The 22,201-nt window shown below is 43.8% G+C and overlaps 1 protein-coding gene and 1 long non-coding RNA gene across 3 annotated transcripts in view; both read right to left on the bottom strand.

Annotated features, from left to right (window-relative positions):
- The window catches only part of EPHA3 (EPH receptor A3), a 508,285-nt gene that overhangs the window by 61,072 nt on the left and 425,012 nt on the right, over positions 1-22,201 (bottom strand). For both annotated transcript variants that reach the window (XM_077294091.1, XM_077294092.1), the window contains exon 10: positions 2,284-2,409. In XM_077294091.1, coding sequence (XP_077150206.1) covers positions 2,284-2,409 — 126 coding nt within the window. The remainder of the gene's footprint in view (positions 1-2,283; positions 2,410-22,201) is intronic.
- Positions 10,386-17,272, bottom strand: LOC143815157 (uncharacterized). Its single transcript, XR_013223692.1, has 2 exons — positions 17,074-17,272; positions 10,386-10,897 (listed from the first exon to the last, which is right to left on the bottom strand). It is a non-coding gene; the product is annotated as an uncharacterized LOC143815157 (long non-coding RNA).

The following is a 22,201-nucleotide window of genomic DNA, read 5'->3' as shown; positions in this document are numbered from 1 at the left end:
CATTGCTGAAGTTACCATGATCCACAGATATATAAACTTTTTACTAAAAAAAAGTCCTTTTTGGATCTGCACAATGATTATACCTTACTACAAACCCATAAAACCATCAGCAAAGCAAAATAGCACGGGGATATTTTCTGCAGCCATTTGCGATCTAATAATTGAATGACTCTCGTCTTCCTGTCATTTGTAATTAGATGAAACAGCGCTTGTGATGGGAAAACAATACAGGAATAAAGATCTGCAGCCATGCTGCCTGCGTGCTGCACAATTCCTGAAAATGGCCCGTCTGTAGATGTAGCAGAGCGCTGCTTGTGGCTCTGCACAGGGCGGCGGATAAACCTATTATCTGAGCTGACAATTAATATGACGCACAAATAGTCCAGCCACAAATAAAGCGTTACAAGTCAGACACTGCTACAAAAGTGCAGAGATTACAATGTCAGTGGCACTATTCGAGAAACTATCACTAGAGGATAGCTAAACTTTAACCGAGGATTCCGTTTTTGTTTTTTTTTACTTAAATGTATATATTTTGTGCTAAACATATTTTTTGCAATTGGGTTTCGTTAAAAATTTAGCAACGTTTGCCGTCTGTGGCGCTTGTGTTGCATGTGTCTATTGATGGCTGCAGAATGAGATAACTGAGAATCTGTCCATGACCTTATTCTGAGAGTTTGTAACGAGTGATGAGCGAGCGTGCTGGGATAAAGTGTTGTCCAAGCTTGTGTGTGCTAATAGAGTATCTCCGGCATGCGCGAATACTATGTTCGAGTCCCCGCGGCTCCATGTCTGGAACACATCAGGGATTGCCTGTTAGTTATCGAAGGATGCCGAAGATCCTCTATTAGCACACGAGCATGGCCGGATAACACCGTATCCGAGCACGCTCGCTCATCACTGTGCGTAACGCTTCAATCTGTCTGAGAGCTTTTCTCTAGAGCCTTTTACAACCAATTTATGATAACATGAAGGTTCAATGAATATAAAAAACAAAAAATACAAGTGATGAATCGGGCCTTGTGTGGGTTACAACAACGGGTTAAATGACAAATAATTCTGCTACATCTGTATACCCAAACATATAAAATCGACGTATTCATCGTCTTCTCAGCCGCAGCCATATGAGTCGTCAGCAGAGCGATACAAACTACTCAGCGTTAATATTTGATTGTATATTTTCTGCACACACTATATTATTATTGGCTAATAAAAAATAACTAGGTAGCATTAAAATCAATGCAGAACCTGGGGTTTTATAGAAAGCATTTCCAGATACAATTCCCCACGTAAGAAACGCATTCTATTAAATATGTTTTCCCTCGCCTGTACAACCATCTTGGTTCTTTTAAAGGGCCAGACCTACTAAATAATCAAAGCGACATAAATAGGCTAATAATAAAATGTGGCGCTGGTGCGTTTTGTAGCTGGCCTGTTAGGTGCATTGATAAAATACAATTCCCAACATGAATTGCCAGTCGCATTTTAAAGGACCACAAAGACCAAAACGTAATATGCTTCATATAAGAAATGACGTTCTCACAGGTGTAAGTGTGCAGCTTATATAATGAGGACTATTACTGCCCATGCAACCAGCCCCATAAAGTGAAATGGCCAATATCACAACATTACTTTGCACCTGACAGCAAATGTGTATGTCATAAATCCTGAGGTCCCACCATATTCTCACTACTCATGTATTACATACAGCTCTGGCAAACATTAAGAGACCACCACATCGAAACCCTGTCATGGGCAGCCCAATCTCCAGACCTGAACCCCATTGAAAACCTCTGGGATGTAATCAGGAGGATGATGGATAGTCACAAGCCATCAAACAGAGAAGAACTGCTTACATTTTTGCGCCAGAAGCATTGTGAAAGACTGGTGGAAACTATGCCGAGACGCATGAAAGCTGTGATTAAAAATCATGGTTATTCCACAAAATATTGATTTCTGAACTCTTCCTGAGATAAAACATTAGTATTGTTCTTTCTAAATGATTATGAACTTGTTTTATTTGCATTATTTGAGGTCTGAAAGCACTGTTTTCTTTTGACCATTTCTCCTTTTCAGAAAAAAATACAAAATTTATTGCTTGGAAATTCAGAGACATGTTGTCAGAAGTTTATAGAATAAAAGAACAATTTACATTTTACTCAAAAATATCCCTATAAAGAGAAAAATCAGACAAACTGAAGATTTTGCAGTGGTCTCTTAATTTTTGCCAGAGCTGTATATCTTGTACATAAATAATTGACCACAATATATTTAGCTTCTTACCTGCTCCAATCACTTTATCTATGGATATACATGTGGAGTCCAGCTCCTTTGCGAATTCATGCACCGCTTGGCTAGGATCTTCGTACGTGTGAGGATCTACGTAGGTCCTGAGGCCGGGAAACTTTACTGTTAAGGAAGAGAAATGATAATATTACATTGATTTACCCTTGTGCACACTTGTGGGGTTGATCATCTCTACGATAGAGAAAATTAATTGCATTTGGACAATGGCTGTTCCTGAATTACAGAAGATACATGAAGGTTTTGATTAAAGAGAGAGTTTCCAAGTGGGTTCATATCCATCATAATTCACCCTTTTCCCTCCATCACTCACATTACCAACTTTTAACATGCATTACATCACATATTTTACAAATAGTCGTTTAGTGACAATACTGGTGGATTATCCCTGGTGGTCTTGAGTGGCTTAATTTCTAATATCCCTAGTGGTTTAGAGCGTTAACGGTGTTCATGGGTTAACATCAAATAACCATGGAGGTACAGGATAGTTTAGTGGTCAGATGATCATTAGTTTACCATTATTATTATTTGGTTTATTGTAATGGGGAGGTTAATAGTTATCATCTAGGCTACCTATTATTTAAATACCTAAAAAGAAAGATGCCGATCCGGCGCCGAAATGCATTGGTATGAATAAAAACCTTGGTTATACTCTCTGGATCTCATCCTTTCCGTGAGCGCAGCCGATACACATAGTGATAATCTCTGCCTTGTCAAACTACTATCTGAACGACACTCTCCTCCAGCCTCAGGGCTGCCGCTACGGCACACCAGGCTTCTATAGCTGTTGGGTCCTCACACAACCCTTACAGGTGAGCGCTAGCATCACCCTCACCCCATCTTGTTCCTTACGGTACTGCCCTATCTGTGTGCATTTGTCCCATCCAGATCTTCCTCAAACCTAACTATTGAGTTAGGTCCAGAATTACCGGTCTATATTATCACATCGCCAGAGCTGAAACACTAAATCCCATAACTCCTCTCAAGCAAACAACCAAGAAATGATAAAGTTCTGTCTCCTACTAGAAGTTCACAGCAGAATAATGTATATAACTCTCAATAAACCCCTGGAGAAAGATTTCCAGCTGGTCAGAACCCTCCATGTAAGAGGGCTGAAAACAATGGTTCCACTAACCCAATGGTTACTGTTGGGTGCCAGCTGTGTAACACAGCCGATACATGCTCTGCATGGCGCAGGCTCAGCTCCTGGTCCTGCTCCATACCATGATCACTGCATTTCTTTATGTTGTAATTGTCTGATCATTTTCAGTTGTGTATTCTGTGTATGTGAAGAGCGCTCAATCAAGCTGCAGCAGGTCTTAACCCCTCAGTGACCACCAATACGACTTAAAACTGACCTGCAATATAAAAGAATAGCATCCTCCGACGGGTGACAATCCAGCAGCTATCAACTATACACTATAGTTGACAACTTGCTGAAACAGCCATGATCAGTGTTGGCTGTTTAACCCCTTAATACTGCTGTAAATAGTGACTATAGCATATAGATGGTTAGCAAAGTGTTAACAAAGTTGTACTTTTGAATGACACCATTGGTTTTGGTACATAGCGTACTGGAATATGGGAAAAAAATCAAAGTGTGGTGAAACTGCAAAAAAAAAGGGCAATTCCACAATTGTTTTTTTTTTTTTACCATGTTCACTAACTGCTGAAACTAACCTGCCATTTTGTTTCTCCATGTCATTACGAGTTCGTAGATACCAAACATGTCTAGTTAATGCAATGTTGCAGCGACCTAAAAAAGTTTACCAATCGGATTAATTATTTTTATATATTGATAGACCGGGCGATTCTGAAAGCGACAATACCAAATATGAGTATGTTTTCTTTTGAATGGGGCGAAAGGTCGGCGATTGGAACGTTTAATTTTTTTTTACATTTTTTAATATTTTTAAAAACATTTTTTTCTTACTTTACACTTGCTTCAATAGCATCCATAGGAGACTAGAAGCTGCGGTCACCTAATCCCTTGTGCTACACAGAGCAGGGCTGCAGTGGTTAGCACTGTTGTTTTGCAGCACTAGGGTCCTGGGTTCAAATCCCACCAAGGACAACATCTGCAAGGAGCATGTGTGGTCCCTGTGTTTATGTAGGTTTCCTCCGGGTTCCTCCCACATTCCAAGAACATACTGATAGGGATTGTAGATTGTAAGCCCTGATGCGGACGGCGATGATAATGTCTGTAAATCGCAGGGTGATATGATGGCGTTATACAAGCAAAGCATAACAAATACTGAGCGCTATACTCGGCTTTTTCCTGTGGCACCCTAGGAAAATGAATTGAGCTGCGGCCGGGCATCTGACTCTCTGCTCCATTTGTTAAAGATAAGAGTGCTCTGATGGAAATATAAGTTTCTTTTTGTGAAGATCGATGTGGGTCCCACCGGTCTGACGCCCACCGGTCTGATGCCCACCGGTCTGACGCCCACCGGTCAGTATACAATCTCGCTCATAACTTGCTTTCATCGGACAACCCCTGTAAGGACTCGCTTGTCTCTATTGTGTCAGTTGGAGAGGGCATATGGAGTGTTCAGAGTCCAAATCTAAAACGACGTCCCACGACAGGTTATGGAGGCATAACTGCCTCTCTGACTGTCTTGAAAGAAGGAAGGGACTGCCAAGAAGGTCAGGAGGATGCCAACTAAAGTAAAGAATGACTGTTTTGTTGACTATTTCACCCCAGATGAGGAGCTGCCATGTTTTATCATCCAAGTGTCCTGTGTGTACGTGGACGGTGAGGAGTTCGCCACGGAGATCACAAAGTATGTTGATGGTGGGAAGTTCACAATTAAGATGATGAGACTTGTTGTATGAGTGTTAGTAAACCTGCTGGACACAATGAAATTAATAATACAAGTTGTCATTGATAGAAGAACTTTTACCTTATTTTTTAAATAGTTTTTTTTAATGTTTGTTAATAATAAAGTGATGTATCAAAGTAGATCCATTATTTCCTTCCAGTCTTCCGGGGACTGTCTTGTATTTTTGTTCTTTCCTTCTTTCACCCTCCTATTTATCTGCTGTAATTCTGTCCTGTCTATTTATTTTACAGAGGAAATCGAAGGTTAGAACTGAGCAGCTCCTTCTGTTTAACACATAAATAACGGCACACTGGTTTCTCCTAATACTCAGCAAGTTTAATTAATTTTCATATAATAAATGGCCCTGGCTGTTTAGCGGAAATACGCTTTAATTCAGCAGAAGGGTTTAGAGATCGCTGAGCTGGATTTGTAACGTGTTAAACGACAATTTAATTTTAGGGCCACGACTATCCACAGACAGGTTAAAGAGTAGGAGAAGGAAATAGATACTTTTTTCTATAGAGACTGGGTCATTTTGTTTGTGGGGGGGCACTCGGCATAAACAGGGCTCTTTGTTAAGGGTTTGGGTGTTACGCTGGAACGCTGATGAATTGTTCCATTGTATAAAAGGTGCTATAACTCGCTGCCTGTAAAAACAATACAATTAACAAACACAATTAAGGCCAATGTAAACATCGCCTCTGGCGAAACCATAAACTGCCTGGTAATGATCATTCAGAGCCCTGACTCCCCAGATGGTGAACAAAATTCATGGAAAGATGGCAAGATTTGTCCTTTCACTCGCAATAGGAAGTTTATGTATAAGGTAAGAATACAGAATAATGATGTTGAAAAAAGTAATAACTCATGATGAAGCACAAAACACTAATGAAAGATGGATATACTGTAAATAGATAGAAAGATAAGGATACATAGATAGATAGATAGATAGATAGACAGACAGACAGATAGATATATACATAAGTGAATAGATTAAATGTTTCAGATCACCAAAAAATGTATATATTAGACAACGATAACACAATTAAACACAAAATGCAGTTTTAAAATGAAGGTCTTTATTTTTAAGGGAAAAAGAAATCCAAACCTACAGGGCCCTGTGTGAAAAAGTAATTGCCAGAGCATTGTAAAAGGCTCATTGCCAGTTATCGCAAATGCTTGATTGCACTTGTTGCTGCAAAGGGTGGCCCAACCAGTTATAAGGTTTAAAATGTTTACCACCTGTCACATGTGTTGGCTGATGAGAGAGTACCACTCCCATCAGCCTACGCCTGCTGTCGCTGATAACAGCGAGAGCAAGCACCGATGATGGAAGTAGTCATCAGACAGCACCTGTGCTGTAGATAGATACATTTTTTAAATAAATTACATAGGGTCTGTTCTATTTTTGATAGCCAGAGCTGGCAAAACTGACAGCTGTGGGTTGCTACCGTCAGCTGTCAGCTTTATCATGACTGGTTATGAAGAATAAAACAAACAAATAAAGTTGCACCCTGTAGTGCTAAAGCATGTAAATATATAATATATGAAATATGAATAGTATTACTGCTCTAGATATTAAGAATTGGCCAAATTATGTGCCAAGTACATCATTTTTTCTTATCACCTAGAGCAGTAATGCTATTCATATTTAATATTTGATATTTACATGCTTCAGCACAACAGAGTGCAACTTTATCTGTTTCTCATGTAAAGAGCTGGCTGCTCCTAGTTTGCACCTGTACACCACTACCAGTTTTCTGATTTGGAAGTGCCAACAGTTTTTGTTATTAGTTATTGGGTATCGAAAATAAAGGAGTCCCCAGGCCATTTTTTAAAATTATTTAAACAAATGTAAAAAAAGGCGTGGGGCCTCCCATTTTTGACAACCAGCCAAGCTAAAGCAGACAGCTGGGTGCTGGTATTGTGAGATCATCGCAAGCACCGGGAGAATTTTCTCATGGTGCTTGCTGTGATCTCATTGAGGTCACCGCAGGTCATCGGGGCACTCACAGTGAAGTATGGACACACAGCTTCAATGAGTGACGGAGAACTCTATGACATCATCGCTAGTCACTGAAGCTGTACTCGCAGCATCTCATTCTCCTGTGGTTTTCAGCCTGGATGGTCGCATCATGGCAACATCCAGGTTGAAAGCCAAATATAACAGAGATGGATTACGGTGTGGGACATCTTTACTTTGGAGAGGTGAGGGACATGGTTGTTTATTATTTTTCTTTTTTACAGGGGACAAAGGCTTCAATGGAATGGGCGTAAGGTGAGTATTTTTCTAGTTTATTATTTTCTGGGTTTTTTTACAGGGGACAAGGGCTTCAATGGAATGGGTGTTAGGCGAGAATAATTGTTATTGTCAAATAAATATGTAAAACAGGGTGTGTATTTTTATTTCAAATAAAGGACTTATTTATTAGCCTTGCCAGTAATGTTTAGCAAAAATAGAACAAAACACGTCATTTTTTAAATTTATTTATTGTGCTGGTGCCAGCTTATGATTACTCCCATCACTGGCACCTGCTCTTGCTGTTATCAGCGACAGTAGGTGTAGGCTGATGGGAGTAGTACTCACATCAGCCGACACCTTTGTGAATAGCGGTAAACTTTTTATTGCCGGTCACAGCTGCTGGCTCTCACTGTCATCTGCCAGCATTGGAACCACAGCTCTCTGACCGGCGTTATTGATCTTACTGCCTATAAGAGGCATGGCTTGCCGCACTGTAATGCAGACTATAGCATGGCAAACAATGGATGTTTGGGCTCCCCATTCATCTGAATGGGGTCTAGGTTTGTGTTCTTGTTTGGGTACTACTGTGGTACCAGAACCAAACTTTTTTAAATGTTCAGGCGAATACGCAGGACCCAAAAATCCAAGGATTCCGCCCATCACTAGTTACACGTAATATTTACTGACTGTGATGCTGGTTGATCACGATAGACTATAGTTTCCAGCTGTCACCGATTGTGGCTGATTACAATGGCTTGAAAACTAACAAATCATTGCAATAATGAGCACCAAAACTCCTTTAATGTGCTATGAAGCAATCTCACACTGCTCTGTTGTCTGGAGTAAATAACGTTTAAGATGCAATTGTCAGATGGAGGCGCAGCATTGCCAAAGAGCCAGAGATGGAACTGCTGTACCTAGGCTGTGATCCTCATTTATTAACAATTGCATATTTTCTATAAATCATATTGGTAAATATAAAAGTGGTTTTCACCTAAATAGGAAAGGCGCTGCAGTACCCCAGAATGGCCACTTAACAATGTATGGAGCTGTTGCATCTGCTGGACCGAAAATCAGCTGATCGGTGGGGGTGATGTGTGTTGGACCTCCACTCTTGAGAAGTTGATGACCTACCCTAAGTATAGTTCTTCAACATCTAATTCTAGGACAATGCCTTTAATTTGTAAGCAAGTCTTCAAATGCATGTGGAGAGCTTGAGCATAATCACTTTGTCACCTGTTTTCTGCATTGGAGTGAGAAGAAAAATTTACATTTAGCACAATTCTAGATTTTTAGGCTAGGCAGCTTCAGCAGAAATCAGGCATAGACTGGGCCTGTGTGAACAATCACCTAAAGAAATATGCTATTCTAAACTCAAATAAGACATATTATCCAGGAAAATATATTATAAACCAGTATGCCACCTCTGCAAAGACCATCTCTGTGAAAAAACTATGCCGTAATCAAAACAGATTTAATGTGAAAGGTTTTTAGTTCCGCCATTTATTATCCATACTGGTAAATTACATCACTTTCAGAAGACCAACTGCTTAAAGGACCACTTTCAATAGAACTTTCATTAGTCGTTATCTATCTATCTATCTATCTATCTATCTATCTATCTATCTATCTATCTATCTATCTTTCATCTATCTATCGGCTCCAGCACCAGGCACCACATCCTCCTCCTGCCTCGGCCGGCTCTCTTTGCCCTTCTGCACTTTGGTTTACCCTGATAATCCGATGAGATGACTTGAAATCACGATCACTAAATTTATAGGCCCATTGTAGTGTAGGATCACTGTTGAATAATTCAAATAGTTGTCATCCTTACGGCTACTCTATACTGCCCGCTTCCTTGTGCCAAATTCCCCTACACTTGACTTGGACCTTGTGACAAACCCAGCTCTGCTACAATGCTTGCATTTCCCCTGGCCAGTTCTCACCTTCAGACCATGCTACAAACTCAACTTTGCCAAATCACTGAGTGAACCCTACTGTACACCCTGGATTGTATAACAAACTCTGCGCTTCTATATGGATGCACTATTCACTTGAACTTCTCTGGTTCCTCATCTGGTTAATATTGTGAACCTTTCTCAGGCCAAGAAACTATAAATCAAAAGGTCACCACATGGGCTTTTAAAGTCCTATAATTTGCACAAATTTTTTCGGTGCTGCTTCCATTTTTTTCTAATATTTGTGTTAGGGTACTGTCACACAGTGCAATTTTGATCGCTACGACGGCACGATTCGTGACGTTCTAGCGATATCGTTACGATATCGCTGTGTCTGACACGCTACTGCGATCAGACATCATGCTGAGAATCGTACGTCGTAGCAGATCGTTTGGAACTTTCTTTCGTTGCTTGATCACCCGCTGACATCGCTGGATCGTTGTGTGTGACAGCGATCCAGCGATGTGTTCGCTTGTAACCAGGGTAAACATCGGGTAACTAAGCGCAGGGCCGCGCTTAGTAACCCGATGTTTACCCTGGTTACCAGCGTAAACGTTAAAAAAACAAACAGTACATACTTACATTCCGGTGTCTGTCCTCCGGCGTCTCAGCTTCTCTGCACTGTGTGAGTGCCTGCCGGCCGGAAAGCGAGCACAGCGGTGACGTCTGACGTCACCGCTGTGCTTTCCGGCTATGGCGCTTACACAGTGGAGAGAAGCTGAGACGCCGGGGACAGACACCGGAATGTAAGTATGTACTGTTTGTTTTTTTAACGTTTACGCTGGTAACCAGGGTAAACATCGGGTTACTAAGCGCGGCCCTGCGCTTAGTAACCCGATGTTTACCCTGGTTACCCGGGGACTTCGGCATCGCTCCAGCGCCGTGATTGCAAAGTGTGACCGCAGTCTATGACGCTGGAGCGATAATCATACGACGCTGCGACGTCACGGATCGTGCCGTCGTAGCGATGAAAATTGCACTGTGTGACAGTGAAGTGACCGAGGGAAAGTTCGCCCATGTATATCCATGATCTGGCTCAGCAAAACTTCCACACTCAGATTCCATCTTAACAAACGTATCTTTACTGTTAAACATTTTCTTAACACAGCGGAACACAATAATAGACAGTACAAAATATACCTATTCACAGAAATAACGTGTAATAACAAACTTTCCCTCACTGTCCCTATCCACACGTTACCAGTCTCTTTGCTCCAGAAGATTATCTTCCCACGTCGCAGGCCTGTCTGTCTCTGCAGGGATTAAACAAAGCTCCGTCTCTCAGGTCCAGACTGTAGTCCTTGGGGTACGGCAGGTAGGGGTGGAATATTCGGCCTCTCAACAGAGGATCCGCTTACAGTTCGTGGGTTCAGGATCTGTGGAGATGTCACCGCTGAGTGAATATTCGGCCTCTCAACAGAGGACCCGCTTACAGTTCGTGGGTTCAGGATCTGGAAGTCAGCTTTCAAGGGAGAGGGATCATCCAGACAATCTGTTATATCGCATTCACAGGAGGGCACCAGCATACACAGACTTCTCTCTGCACAGACTGATTTCCCGGGCTCTTCTTCCTCTTTCCCTCCTTCCTGGTCACATGACATAACAGGGGGGAGCTTAGCCAATACAGTTTGTTTCTCTGTAATCACATTCGGCATAGGTATAACTTCTGGCCACACGGGGGCAGTGTCTGTCACAGATTCTTCTATGTCAATGATAACAGAACAGTCAGAGCCGGCCAGCTCATTACACGCCCCCCCACTTGAAGGTTGGCAGTCCCTGTCAACGACTGTCTCCAGGGCGGCGATGGCTGTGGAGGTTGTAGGACCCGGCTGTGAAGAGGGCCACACATATTGGTCTCTGTAGGACTGTCCCGGGGGCACTCCTGCGGTGGTCCTCGCTGTCCGCCTAACGGGTGCTAGTCTCTCTCCCCGATCAGTCACTCCACTCTCCGCCCCAGTCGGTAAGTCAGTCGAGGAGGTAAGGGTATCAGACGTGTCAGTCAGGCGAGCAGGGGTAGGTATGTCTTCTACCTCTACATCCCCGGTGTCGGTGTCTCCCACAGTATTAGTGATATCCATCTCTCTAGGTATCACAGGAGAGGAGTCAGGCTGAGAACGGCAGGGGCGCAACATGTTACGGTGCAGGGTGCGGAGGCTGCTGCTGTCTTCGCCTTGTACTTGATAGACGGGGCCATCAGGGTACGGGTGTCCAATTATTCGATAGACTTCGGTCTCCCACTTGGGCCGGAGTTTTCCTTGCGGTTTCTTTATACGAACTAGGACTAGTTGTCCCACACTCAGTAGGTCTTCTTGTACTGGAAGTGGATCAGTGTGGACCTGGTCCTGGATCTGCTGTTCCACCAGCCGGTAGACAGTTTCCATCCTTTGACGGTGTGCTTGTAGCCAGGAAGGATAGGTACCACAGGTGTAGAGTTAGACAGGTGTAGCTCATGGATGCCTTTGCCTGGGCGGCCAAACAGGAGGGTGTAAGGCGTGTATCCGGTGACAGAATGGACTTGATTGTTATAGGCCCACAGCAGTTCTGGGAGGAATCGAGGCCAGTCGGGCTTTTTGTCTTCTGCTAAGGTTCGGATCAGTTGTAAGAGAGTCCGGTTGAAACGTTCACACGCGCCATTCCCTTGTGGATGATACGGGGTGGTCCTGGACTTCTTGATTCCATACATCTGCTGAAGTTCTTCAATGACTCGCCCTTCGAAACACGCCCCCTGATCCGAGTGCAGCCGCTCCGGACACCCGTAGACCCGAACGAAGTGTTGACAGATGGCCTGTGCAGCTGATTCGGTAGTCTGATCTTTGGTAGCAACAGCGACGGCGAATTTCGTGAAGTGGTCCACCATCACCAGACAGTACTGGTAGCCACTATTCGCCGTTCCGATCAACAGATAGTCCACCATCAACAACTCGAGGGGCCTGGATGTGCTAATGGTCTGGACAGGTGCACGCTGCTCAGTAGACTTGTGGAGTTCACATGTACGACAGCTCAGGCAGACGTTTTCAACCAGCTTACGGAGTCCTGGGCAAAAAATGAATTGCTGGGTCCACCGGAGGGTCTTGTCTATGCCGAAGTGGCCGTTCCTTCTGTGGGCTTCAGCCACCATCTCATGGGCTAGCTGCACCGGGATGACAATCTGCAAACATTCTTCCAGCATATGGGATAAAAGGGCCCTGCGATACAAGACTCCATCCTTCACGATCAGCCGATCCCATTGGGCAAGTAGGGCAGAGGCCCTGGTTGATAGTCGGGCTCTTACTTCGGAGGGTGGTTTCTCTTGTGTCTTCACGTACTGTTTCAGTAAGACGTGTTCAGGGTCTCGATCTTGAAGCTTGGCCCATTCTTGTTGGGACAGGGGGGACCCCACTACGGCTTCGATCCCGCCTACAGCATACTGGCGGCTATCTTCTATTTGTTTAGCTAGCCGTGCAAAGTCGGGCAGTTCATCTTCCTCCAACTCTTCATCCCGGTTCCCCACTGGTGGGAATGATGTCACTCTGGAAAGGCTGTCAGCATTCTGATTCTCCTTCCCCGCTCTGTATTTAATTTTGTATTGGAATCTAGAGAGCCTTGCCATCCAGCGCTGTTCCATTGCCCCTAGTTTGGCATTTTCTAGGTGGGCAAGAGGATTGTTGTCTGTCACGACCAGCACCTCCGCTCCTGTCAGGTAGCCAGCAAATTTCTCTGTCATAGCCCAGGTCAGGGCCAGGAGTTCCAGGCGGAAAGAGCTGTAGTTGACGGGGTTCTTTTCGGTATCCCGGAGGGATCTACTGGCATAGGCTATTACGCGTTCCTTGTTATCTTGGACTTGGGAGAGGACCGCCCCGAGACCTTGAAGGCTGGCGTCGGTGTATAACTGGAACGGCAAGGTGTAGTCTGCAAATGCCAGAATAGTACCCACATATGGTGTGCCTCTTGTCATATGCATGGTCTACTGGCTAAGTATATACATGCCTGAAGTGATGTTTTGTTTATTGAACAGCCGGTTGTACTCAGTATTGCCTAGTCATTGAATGGTTATTATACCGGTGTACTGGATTTACGTGGTGTACATGTATCAGGGCATGCATTGGTATGTGTTCTACTGCCACTAATAGACAAGAGGTATATTTATATCTTGGACTTGGGGAGGGGAGACTCTCTGCTTTATTATAAGCTATTTGGGTTGTTATGTGTCATGTCTATGACTTTTAAATGGTCTTAATTGTATGTTGTATGTTTTGTTGTATCCAATAAAAGTTATTTATTACTTTGAGGTGATCCCCTTGTATTGGTCTCCAGCTTTCTCTACTTGTGGTTCAAATGCCAGAATAGGGGGTGATGTCAGAGCAGCTTGAAGCGCCCGGAAGGATTTTTCTTGGTCGGGCCCCCAGCTGATGCATCGTCCTCTGGGACTGTTCGCGGTTCCTCGGAGGGTCTCATGCAGTGGTTCCGCAAGCCGGGCAAAGTCCTTGACAAATCGGCGGTAATAGCCCGCTAGCCCCAGGAAAGCCTGGACTTCTTTGATGGTAGTTGGTTGTGGCCACTCTCGGACAGCTGCTATCTTCTCTGGAGAGGGTTGGACACCTTCGGCTGAGATCCGGTGTCCCAGGTAATCGATCTCCTGCTGGAATAGACGGCACTTGCTGGGCTTTAACTTCAAGCCGTGTTTCTTCAAGCGCTGGAACACTTTGCCAAGCTTGTGAAGGTGATCCTCAAAGGTGGCGGAGTATACCACGATGTCATCAAGGTATATCAGCGTGAATTCAAAGTTGAAATCTCCCAGACAGCGTTCCATCAGTCTCTGAAAGGTCCCTGGTGCGTTACTCAAGCCGAATGGCATCCGGTCAAACTCGTACAGGCCCATGGGAAGGATGAAGGCGGTCTTTTCTCTGTCCTTCTCACTCATGGGGACCTGCCAATATCCACTGGCCAAGTCTAGAGACGAAAAATATTTGGCCTTTTTCAGGGCGGTCAGTGACTCTTCGATCCGGGGGAGTGGATAGGAGTCCCGGATCGTGCAAGCGTTCAGCCGACGGTAGTCTACGCAAAATCTCAGGGATCCATCTTTCTTTTTGACTATCACCACGGGTGCAGCCCATGGGCTCTGGCTTTCCCGCACCACTCCGGCGTGTAGCATAGATTCTAAGAGGCTCTTCACCTCCTGGTATTGTTGAGGTGGTATTTGTCGGTACCTCTCGCGAATAGGGGCAGCATCACCCGTGGGAATCTCGTGTTGAATACTGGTGGTGTACCCGAAGTCAGTGTCATGCTTTGCAAAGGAGTCTTGGTGTTCTCGCAGTAGTTTCTCCATTTGAGACACTTCCTGTTTGGTGTACTGGGACGGGTCCAGTTGCACTTTTTCCAGTAGTTTTCGCCCAATGTCTTCATCATCTGCTTGAGCATTTATGGCTGAGACAGTTACCGTCCGGCCATCTTCTGTAGACGGGGTGAATTGTAAGGGTCCCATGGGGTTCACTTCTGTAGGTAGAGCATACACTCTGGCAAGTTGCGTTCCAGCTTCAAGGGCTACACCTACGTCTGCGGTGTTGTTTAGCCTGACAGGGACTCTTCCATTCCTCACGACGGCTAGGGTGCGGGCGACTAGTGGGTTTAGCTTACCCCCACTTGGAGCTCTCGGTTCGATTAACACTTCAACTCCTTCAAGTTGTCGGTTGGTGTTAAGAGGCAGGGAAATGACTGTCTCTTTTTCAGCGGGCAAAGTAATCCGAGTACAGCGGGGCACTTTAATGGCTGCTAGGGGTAGTTGTTCCTTTGCCATCTGTTGAAGTCCAACGGTCCGGATTACGCGCTGGAACGCCAGACGAGTCGGTTTATGTTTGGTAACTTTCTGCCAGTACTTGGGCCCTTTTCTTTTCAACAGCATAAGATCCAGGTCTTTCAAGATATTCATTCCGATTATTACTGGAGTCTCGGAGCCGAAGCCTTCCTTGACAATGACGATTCCTCGTTTCCCTAGGTCTTGTCCACAGGCCTTCGTATCCATCCAGGCGACTCCGGTTACTGGAATGGGTAGGTTATTAGCCGCAATTATCTTAATGGTGGTATCTGGATCACAAGCAGTTCTTGGTTTGAGGTACTTTTCATAAAACTGTTCAGAGATCGTGGTCACTTGCGACCCAGTATCCATCAATCCTTGTACTGCAACTCCCTCCAGAATAACTTCAAGTGTAGGACTACTCGAGGCAAGAGTACTCCGTGGCTGGCTCTGTTTTTCTACACCCCATTCTCTGTCCCCCCCTGCTGCTCGAGCCTCAGCTGCAGGGGTGTCTAGTTTAACGGCGGCCATTGTGGTGAGACCTGGCGTGGCGGCTCTGCTCATGGATGTAGCTGATATTCTGTTCGTCGTGGTAACTGATGGTTTGTTCGTTGAGGACAACGATTCGCCCTATGACGGGGGTCACCACATGACCAACACGGTCCCACGGGACGGCTAGGTTGCATCCGCTGGTCTCTCTGCCGTTCTAGTGTTAACTGTGACACCTGTTGCTGTAAATCTGCTACCATCTGTTTCAGCTCCTCGGTGTCACTGTTGGGCTGGTTACTGTTTAATATGGATCTGCACGCAGCGCTTTGAGTCCCCACATCCATGACGGGTCCCCTAGAACGTTCTATGGCTTCCTGCTTGACTTCAGCGAAGGTGAGAGTCGGCGTCATCCGAATCAAGTCCTGTAGCGTACGGTTAAGATACTGGTCTCTCAGCCCTATAACGAATTGGTCTCTCAGTACCAGGTCACGAGGAGCTATAGTAGCCAGTTGTTCCCCTCTTGCACAGACTTATTCAAGGAGTACCTGAAGGGCATTTGCATACTGGGGAATGTCTTCCCATTCAAGCTGTGTCCGTCTAAAGAACAGGTATCGCAGTGTTCCCTGGTACGTAGTAGGTCCATAGGTCTTTTCCAGCACCCGCACCAAATCCTCTAACACACGCTGCCCCCTGACCGTCTCCAGTCTGACTGTCGTCCATGCCTCCCCCTCTAGCGTCAGTACCGCCATTTCTGCCAAGGTCTTAGGGTCAATATTATACATTTCTCCCAGTATCCGCACTTGTTCCGCCCACTCTGGTACGGGGTAGTTTCGCCCGCCAAATTTCCTGACCTGGTTTACAATGGACACCGGCGGCGGTTTCTGACTGTATACTGGGCCTGGGTGGGAATGCTGCTGGGCACAGATCCTGCCGACTACGCCAGATGAAGTGGCCGAGGGCAAGTTCGCCCATGTATATCCATGATCTGGCTCAGCAAAACTTCCACACTCAGATTCCATTTTATCAAACGTATCTTTACTGTTAAACATTTTCTTAACACAGCGGAACACAATAATAGACAGTACAAAATATACCTATTCACAGAAATAACGTGTAATAACAAACTTTCCCTCACTGTCCCTATCCACACGTTACCAGTCTCTTTGCTCCAGAAGATTATCTTCCCACGTCGCAGGCCTGTCTGTCTCTGCAGGGATTAAACAAAGCTCCGTTTCTCAGGTCCAGACTGTAGTCCTTGGGGTACGGCAGGTAGGGGTGGAATATTCGGCCTCTCAACAGAGGATCCGCTTACAGTTCGTGGGTTCAGGATCTGTGGAGATGTCACCGCTGAGTGAATATTCGGCCTCTCAACAGAGGACCCGCTTACAGTTCGTGGGTTCAGGATCTGGAAGTCAGCTTTCAAGGGAGAGGGATCATCCAGACAATCTGTTATATCGCATTCACAGGAGGGCACCAGCATACACAGACTTCCCTCTGCACAGACTGATTTCCCGGGCTCTTCTTCCTCTCTCCCTCCTTCCTGGTCACATGACATAACAGGGGGGAGCTTAGCCAATACAGTTTGTTTCTCTGTAATCACATTCGGCGTAGGTATAACTTCTGGCCACACGGGGGCAGTGTCTGTCACAGATTCTTCTATGTCAATGATAACAGAACAGTCAGAGCCGGCCAGCTCATTACAACAGTACCCTTAGGCTTAAGCCTGGGAAGCTTTGCACCCCTGTTTGCCTTCATTTTTTGATATGTCACAGGTGTTGCTTTTCTTCCTCTATCAATCTATCTACCTATCTAGATAGAAAACAATGGAACAGCACATACAATTACCGTAAATGGGTGCACAGGCCTCCCAGCAACTAATCCAAATATGCCAATTGCCAAATATACAGGGACCAAAAAAATGGAAGGCAGCACTCCAGGTTTTAGCAAAAATATAAGTGGACTTAAAAAAGCCTTTCTCAAGCCGAAACGTTGCACCACACCATGTGGACCCAATAAAGTCCACTTATATGTTTTGCTAAAACCTGGAGTGCTGCCTTCCATTTTTTTGGTCCCTATCTATCTATCTATCTATCTATCTATCTATCTATCTATCTATCTATCTATCTATCTATCTATCTATCTATCTATTTTGATGTTCTATATATTGTTGTGACATTTTACATTTCTATGATATAATACAATGATATGATATCTTTTAGATATAATCAGTTTGCTCTTTTTGTCCTCCTGCTGTTATCTGATACTGTTTGGAGCTGATTTTTGATTTGGGTTTGCAGACAGATATTCTCTGCCACCCTGGTCTTTAAGTATGTACATGGGATTTTGGTTGCCATTATCTATCTATCTATTATCCATTATCTATCTATCTAGCTAGCTATCTATTATCTACAGTATCTATTATCTATCTATCCATGTATCTATCTAGCTATCCATTATCTATCTATAATCTATCTGTTATCTGTTATCTATCTATGTATCTATCTATCTATCTATCTATCTATAATCTATCTGTTATCTATTATCTATGTATCTATGTATCTATCTATCTATCTATCTATCTATCTATCTATCTATCTATCTATCTATCTGTCTATCTATCTATCTATCTATCTATCTATCTATCTATCTATCTATCTATCTCTGTTATCTATCTATCTATCTATCTATCTATCTATCTATCTATCTATCTATCTATCTCTGTTATCTATCTATGTATCTATCTATTATCTATCTATCATCTATCCATTATTTATCTATCTATTATCCATTATCTATCTATCTATTATCTATCTATCTATATGTTATTTGTTATCTATCTATCTATCTATGTATCTATCTATTATCTATCTATCTATCTAAGTATCTATCTATCACAAGAGAATTCATTATAAATACCGTAATAGTAATTACTCTAGAATAACTTGCCTTTTGGGGAGTCGTGTTTAATCCCCCAATCCCTTTAATGAAAGCAATGTGTAAACTGTGGATCATTACAAAAACAATTCAGGGAGAACTGGTTCACTGAAAAACCTACAAACTAACAAAAAAAACCCTCCTCCTGCGAATGCCCCATTTACTGTCCGCGGCTTACCAGGTAATGTTCCAGAAATGTTTCAGAAGACGTTATAATGAGGTAAGCTTTCGCTATAACACTGTGGTTTCTTGCCAGCAGAGCGCTCGGTGAGGAAATGATAAGCGTGTGTCAAGTGAAAGACAGCGAATGATTCCATGAAATGTACCATACAAAGGATCACAGAAAACCCGTCGGCCCGGTACTGTGCCCCCGACCCCCGCGTTCTTTTGGAGTTTATTCTGCAGAAAATAAGCTTACACATTGTGGTGGAGATTTCTGCGAGTGCGGCCTCCAGAGACTGGGTGAAGCAGGGCCACAATGGCCGTAATCTCTTCACACCAATAATTAGGGGCAGCACATGTCGTAAATGGGTTCTGTCATGAATAACAGATAATAAACACATGCACATGTGTTAAGCCCCTCTGTTCTACAGCTCATTCTGAGCAAACACAATCATTTTCCCTCTCCTTCTACCAGCATGATCCGCCCTGGGGCTAACGAAATGTAAGAGGTGCTAGTCAGACAGGGGCAGCTGAGGAGGTGAAACACTTCTCCGGGCCTTTGAAGGGAAGTCGTGGGATTTTCAATATTGCTGCAGCTTGCAGCTCCAGCCGTGATTTTTCATTCACAGCAAAGTATGGGAAAAAACCACAGTTGTTTTAAAAGATGGCTTGCCTTAGCTGCATTTATTGACTTTGTGCCGGTCGGACTGACATAATTCACAAAATGTAAATAAACTGACAAATGCATGGGTTACACGTCTGACAGTATTAGTATTAGTCAATGGGATCCAGGAGTGAAAGCTCCTGACAGCAGAGACATATAAAGAAGGCAAAAATAGAAGCTGTGGCCATGGAGGCCCAACTAGGCATGGACTAGTCAAGGGGTTCAAAATTAAGTCAATTTGCTTCACTAAAGAGGGTACCTGTATTTCTTTTATTGTCTATATGGTGGAAGAAAAACAGAAATAGAAATTGTTTGCATCCACGAGATGTCAACTAGTGAGAAACTTTTTTTAAAACTTTTTTTTGCCATCTTCATAATTAGTCTACAGGATTTAAACATAGAATTAATGGGTCACCACAAATTGACCTATTATTCAAGTGTCCAGATTAAAACATAATTCTGAAATATTGCACTTTTCATTCTGACCTCTGAGCCTAATAATAGGCTGACACTTCTTGTTTTCTTGTAAATCACTTCTCAGTAGTCATCTCAATTATTACAGACAGGATTACTATGAGAGGTAAAACCTATATACAGACAACACAAGATGCAACGTTCACAAGAGGTGATGAACACAGTTTTACTTCCTTCCCCTCCCAGCGTAATCACCTCTGCACAGATCACAGAGCATGCCTAGGAAACTCTACTACAGAAGTTAATGATCATCCTGGATTATTGCTATGTAAGGTCCATGTGGCTGCTATAAAGCATATTTCTAGAAGATTTTAAGGAAGCGTAGCCAAGATGGCCTCCCCAGTAATTGTGGGAAAAATCAATTATTATGGGAAGATCGTTATATTAATTATTATACAGTATTCCATAATACTGAACCTTGAACTGTCCTCCCATCTCTCTTCTTGCTCCCTCTTTGATCGCTTACAATCTGGCTTCCGGTCACACCATTCCACTGAAACTGCCCTAACTAAGGTCACTAATGACCTCTTAACCGCCAAGAGCAAGCGACACTACTCTGTCCTCCTCCTCCTTGACCTGTCGGCTTCCTTTGACACAGTGGACCATTCCCTATTATTAAAGACCCTCTCATCCCTTGGCATCACAGACTTGGCCCTATCCTGGATCTCGTCATACCTAACAGACCGGACATTCAGCGACTCCCACTCACACACCACCTCCTCACCTCGCCCCCTATCTGTCGGAGTCCCACAAGGTTCAGTCCTAGGGCCTCTGCTCTTCTCCATTTACACCTTTGGCCTGGGACAGCTCATAGAATCTCATGGCTTTCAGTATCATCTCTATGCTGATGACACACAGATCTACATCTCTGGACCAGATATCACCTCCCTACTAACCAGAATCCCTCAATGTCTATCCGCTATTTCATCCTTCTTCTCCGCTAGATTTCTGAAACTTAACATGGACAAAACAGAATTCATCATCTTTCCCCATCTCACGCGACCCCCCCAACGAACCTTTCCATTACAGTAAATGGCTGCCCACTCTCCCCAGTCCAACAAGCTCGCTGCATCGGGGTAATCCTTGATGCTGATCTCTCCTTCAAACCACATATCCAAGCCCTTTCCACTTCCTGCCGACTTCAATTCAAAAATATTTCACAAATCCGTACATTCCTCAACCAAAAATCTGCAAAAACCCTAGTCCATGCCCTCATCATCTCTCGCCTTGACTACTGCAACCTCCTGCTCTGTGGCCTCCCCTCTAACACTCTCGCGCCCCTCCAATCTATTCTAAACTCTGCTGCAGGACTAATCCACCTGTCCTCCCGCTATTCCCCGGCCTCTCCCCTCTGTCAATCCCTTCACTGGCTCCCCATTGCCCAGAGACCCCACTACAAAACCCTAACCATGACGTACAAAGCCATCCACAACCTGTCTCCTCCATACATCTGTGACCTCGTCTCCCGGTACTTACCTATACGCAACCTCCAATCCTCACAAGATCTCCTTCTCTACTCCCCTCTTATCTCCTCTTCCCACAATCGTATACAAGATTTCTCTCGCACATTCCCCCTACTCTGGAACTCTCTACCACAACACATCAGACTCTCGCCCACCATCGAAACCTTCAAAAAGAGCCTGAAGACCCACCTCTTCTGACAAGCCTATAACCTGCAGTAACCACCGATCGACCAAACCGCTGCACGACCAGCTCTATCCTCACCTACTGTATTCTCACCCATCCCTTGTAGATTGTGAGCCCTCGCGGGCAGGGTCCTCTCTCCTCCTGTACCAGTTATTACTTGTATTGTTTAAGATTATTGTACTTGTTTTTATTATGTATACCCCTCCTCACATGTAAAGCGCCATGAAATAAATGGCGCTATAACAATAAATAATAATAAAAATAATTATATTTATATAATTATATTATTATTTTACAATAATTATGGGAATAAATTAAAATAAAAAAATCTACAATCAGAAGGAAAAAAAACACAATAATAAAATATATACCGCATATCTGAGTATCTGGGCTTCTCAGTAAATAATAGTACGTAATACTTGTCTATTTTAGTAAACATTTGCATTCCCCATAAAAAAAAACAATTTTGTGGCATTTTTTTTCTAGATAAAACCCTCTTGTAAATGCATGAATAAATTGGCGACTAAGCATTACAATTCTCATTGACTGTCAGCGTTAATTGGAAATTTCTCAGAAAAGCAGCCGCACTGGGGTGTGATTGTACGGTGCACGTTTCTTGAGGCTTAGACCCCAATTCATAATTTGTGGGATTTTTTTAAAGTCACCTTTCTTTTTTTTATCTTGTATTTTTTTGCCATTTTAACTACAAATTCTTCAAAGTGATGCACGTGGCTT

This window comes from Ranitomeya variabilis, chromosome 3 (assembly GCF_051348905.1).
Source record: "Ranitomeya variabilis isolate aRanVar5 chromosome 3, aRanVar5.hap1, whole genome shotgun sequence".
Lineage (NCBI taxonomy): Eukaryota > Metazoa > Chordata > Amphibia > Anura > Dendrobatidae > Ranitomeya > Ranitomeya variabilis.
This window is presented reverse-complemented; position numbering and strand designations above follow the sequence as displayed.